Below are 4,098 nucleotides of genomic sequence, written 5' to 3' on the forward strand. Positions count from 1 at the left end.
TACAAATATCCTGTGGTTGCTTGCTTGTGTTAGAAAAAAAAAAAAAAACAGAGGAAAAATGTGTCGTTGGTAATCCAGAGAAGCTCCAATCCGTCATAGAAAAGGCTAAATGCCAACCGAAACGAACCTAAGAAATCAAATATCCAGGTGTTAACCGAAGCTCTGGTTATTTCCGGTTTGATTATAATCAATGATTAAGAGTCTCTAACCCAGTCAGAGTTTTTGTGGGTAAGTCAAGTGTGTGGCGACCATTGGTCTCTGGTAACGAGTGGCAAAAAAATATCTGAAAGCACCAACATAAAAAAAATCTTTAACTCGATCTAAAGAGATAAAAGAATCAGATTTCAAGAAGAAGAAAAAACTTAAGCTTTTGATCTTGAAAGACTCAAAACTTTCTCAATGAATCCCCAAGCTGTTTCGTGTAGCTGCTTCGGCTTCGTGTCTGCTCCACTTGTCTCTCCCAGAACTTCGCGATTTGTAATCCAAGCTAAATGTAAAAATACTTTCTTCATTCCCCAGTTTGATTCAGTCTTCTTGGATTCATCATCTTCTTGTTGTTGCAGCGGAACCATCGGAGAAATCAGTGGAGATTATGAGGAAGTTCTCGGAGCAGTACGCTCGTCGCTCAGGGACTTACTTCTGTGTTGACAAAGGTGTTACTTCGGTCGTCATCAAGGTTTGATTAATTTAACCTTAAAAAGTTTCCAACTTTCTTCTTTGCTCAAAGATTGATTATATGATTGCGTCTTTCTACTTGTATATAATGACTTGCCAGAAGAAGATTTAGCGTTGTTTTCTTGATTTGAAATCTTGAATAGGTGGTTGTTTTCGTCTAAAGCTTCTCTATCTTTCTGCGTTGATTACGAACTACTTGGAGAAGCAACTGAGTTATTTCATGTGCTGATCTTGAAATCTAGTGCTTAAGTTGCTGAGTTTTCTTCTTCTAATTGTGAAGCTGAGTTGGTATTAGTGAACATCTTCTTGAGTTCTAGTGTTTAACTGACCAAGTGGGCTAACTCTTCTTTCTAGTTGTAGAATAGATTGGTCGATGCATGTGAACATTTAGACATCTTGCTCTTAACTAATGAAGTGGCTATTTATGGGAACAGGGTTTGGCTGAGCATAAAGATTCGTATGGTGCACCGCTTTGTCCTTGCAGGTGATCTTTGCTTCTGGGCTATCATTATTTTTTAAGAGCATTTGAAATGTCTGTATCAACCGAACAAAGTCTCATATTTGTTATTTTTTTTGGTGTAGACATTATGATGATAAAGCTGCTGAGGTTGGACAGGGCTTTTGGAACTGTCCTTGTGTTCCTATGAGAGAGAGGTAAGAAGTAGCTACATTTGCCTCCTGCAGAAAGCATTACGTGTGTGTGTTTGTTTTGTATACTAAGCATAGGAGGTTCTTTTGGAAACCACCGGCTATATGTTATAAGCTGGACTGTCTCTGAATTGTTTATGGTTAGTAATTTGATAGTGTTCAGAAGCATACGCACGTTATAGTTTCCATAGAGGTTACAAATGCCAGATTGCTGGGCAAGTAGAGGTTTGATTTACCCCATAATTGGCAATAATTGTCGAACCAAAAAAAAAAAAAACTCTTAGCTCTCTCATAAACTGTTTAAATAAGCATATGTTAATTATATGTTCTGATAATACTCGTGTGCTGAATTTTTTTATCATTTGTGCATCAGGAAGGAGTGCCATTGTATGCTTTTCTTAACTCCTGACAATGATTTCGCCGGGAAGGATCAGGTAACCACCAACCCTCAAATCAATATACTTTCCCTAGTTGCAAGCTTGAGATTCTGATTCCATTTTAAGCAAAACCATAGCAACTTTTACGTATTGAGATGTGATGCCCTATCTCTTCATTTGTTTTGGTGCAGACTATTACGTCAGATGAAATCAAAGAAACAACAGCTCACATGTGAGAACTGATTCAGAGAGAAACGTATCACCAATGCAGCCTGTACATTGATACTCCTCATCATCTTCTTCTTCTTCGTTCTTCTGTACAACTATTTCCCTTGTCAGATAAATACTTTAGTATGATCTTTGTTTTGCGCAAATGATATAAAAGGATCTGACTATATGCCAAAAGTCTTCAGTAAGCTTTCATGAGAGATATGTGTTACTGAAATGATTTTGACTGATTAAAAAATCAAAATAAGAGAGTTCTTGGTCCATCGCTTTACTGGACAAAATGAGCTTCTTGTTCTTCTTAGGATCAGTCTCCAGATCTTTCTTGTTCTCCAAATAGATTTCACAGACGAGAACTGTTCTGTGTTTTTTTTTTTTTGTGATTGAATTTTGGGGAATCGTGAGATTTATATGGGATCCAAACCAAACCGATCACTTGCACAGAGAGTAGAGGAGATCAAAGCTATATAAGATTACGTAGTTTAACAATTTGTGAATGTCACAAGTGAATGGAAGAAACGGACCTGTTTACAATCTGTCAAAATCGCGTTTGTGTGATTGAAGCGTGTACATTTGTATTACGACTCTTGAGTTTACAGGACAAGTAGTATGAAGACGTGAGAGTGAAGCGAAGTGGGTATTTGGACTATGATCTGAGTTTGTAGAACAAGTTGCGAGAGTGGAGTGTGTATTCTTCTCCTTGCGAACATTGGTCTTTATGCCGCTGTAACTTCCAATTCTCCTTTTGAAAACAAAACTTCCTTACCTCCTTTGGGAACACCCTGACTACAGAACATGAGTAGCATGTGTTATAAATATCAAATTGATGAGAAAGAAGCTGAGAGAAAGAAGTAATATTCGAATTGATGATCAGATTGATGTCAATACAGAAGTTGTGGCAAAGGTACATGAGAAAGTATTGGAGGATGAGGGTAGTAAAGAAATCATCACAGAGAGTGCAGAGTCAGATATTGTGGAGATTCAGGAGGCTCTGATAGACCATGAATTTTACCCATTATTAGCCATGGTTTATAAGTGTTTTAAGATATATTTACTACTATATAGAGTCTATTTAGAGTATTTACAGGTCCAGGTACTATCTGCAAGGAAATGATATATTTGGAACTATTTGAAGGTCTTCTGACCTTCGCTGGAAGCAAGACGGTCACCACTCAATATCGACCGACAGTTATCACCAAATATCGACCGATGTTGAGCTCTTCATATCGGTCGATAGTGAAGCCACCCGAGAGTTAACGACAAATTAGAAGATTTCAAGTTTCAGAAAAGTCTCAATAATTACATCATTAGTCTCTGACCGCCTGTTAGGCTATTTATTAGGGTTTTGTATCATTTTAGAGGTAGACTTGCCTAGAGACCTTTGAGACCTAGTTGGGAGGAGGCAAGAAGTCACCATTCTGAAAGAGGAGAGCTTAGGATTGAAGAGATAGATCATCTACTGCAAAACAGAGAAGATCTTGAACTCCTTTGCTTTCACTATTTCTGTTTACTTTTATTGTTTATTTTATCTAAGTATTATTCAGACCATCATAACTATGTGTTTCATGAATATGTCTGAGTAGTCCTTACTGTTAGATTTAGGTTTCTCAAATGGGTTGATAAATGTAATACTGACACAACAATTGTTAGGGTGTTTAGAAATATAGTTCATTCATCTAGTTGTGCTTAAAGCTAAGTTTAGGATATATCACCCTTTAAACTTAGATCTTAGGATTAATTGGGATCAAGCTATTGCTTGACTCAATACCTGAAAATAACTAGTATCATCTAATTGACTGGATACAGACGAGAGTTGATCTAGTGAGTTAGAGAATATAAATTAAACCTGTCCGTAAAGCTTTCTGGAAGAAGTATCGATCGACGCAGCGATAGCCCTGTCGATCGATATTTTGAAAGGTGTATCGATCGATATTCATAAAGAATTATCGATTGACACTTTCTCTTGATTAACATACGAGAGTTGAGATCCGAGATCCAGATTAGACAATCAAATGGATTATATCTTAGTTTGAATTCAAGAACAATTAATATTAATAAAACCCTAAAAACCCAAATTAAGTTTTACTTATTATACCTGAGAATATACCCGAATCTAGCTACTTTACCCAACTGTTAACAACTTCAAAACAATCAATCGAGCAATAAACTTGCT

General features: G+C 36.8%; 1 protein-coding gene across 1 annotated transcript; it reads left to right on the forward strand.

Moving 5' to 3' along the window:
* Nucleotides 1-230: 230 nt before the first annotated feature.
* LOC106390938 (ferredoxin-thioredoxin reductase catalytic chain, chloroplastic) lies at nt 231-2,097 on the forward strand. Its single transcript, XM_013831495.3, has 6 exons — nt 231-493; nt 564-676; nt 1,110-1,159; nt 1,258-1,329; nt 1,697-1,757; nt 1,892-2,097. Exons 1-6 carry the CDS (start codon nt 400-402, stop codon nt 1,934-1,936), a joined length of 435 nt encoding a protein of 144 aa, XP_013686949.1. The 5' UTR covers nt 231-399; the 3' UTR covers nt 1,937-2,097.
* Nucleotides 2,098-4,098: the final 2,001 nt, after the last annotated feature.

This window comes from Brassica napus, chromosome C4 (assembly GCF_020379485.1).
Source record: "Brassica napus cultivar Da-Ae chromosome C4, Da-Ae, whole genome shotgun sequence".
Lineage (NCBI taxonomy): Eukaryota > Viridiplantae > Streptophyta > Magnoliopsida > Brassicales > Brassicaceae > Brassica > Brassica napus.

Bases quoted from the DNA above. Each gene is read 5' to 3' on its own strand.
- LOC106390938 (XM_013831495.3), top strand. From the start codon at position 400: ATGAATCCCCAAGCTGTTTCGTGTAGCTGCTTCGGCTTCGTGTCTGCT. The intron at 494-563 runs GTAAAAATACTT...TTGTTGTTGCAG, and splicing joins ATTTGTAATCCAAGCTAAAT to CGGAACCATCGGAGAAATCA. The intron at 1,160-1,257 runs GTGATCTTTGCT...TTTTTGGTGTAG, and splicing joins GCACCGCTTTGTCCTTGCAG to ACATTATGATGATAAAGCTG.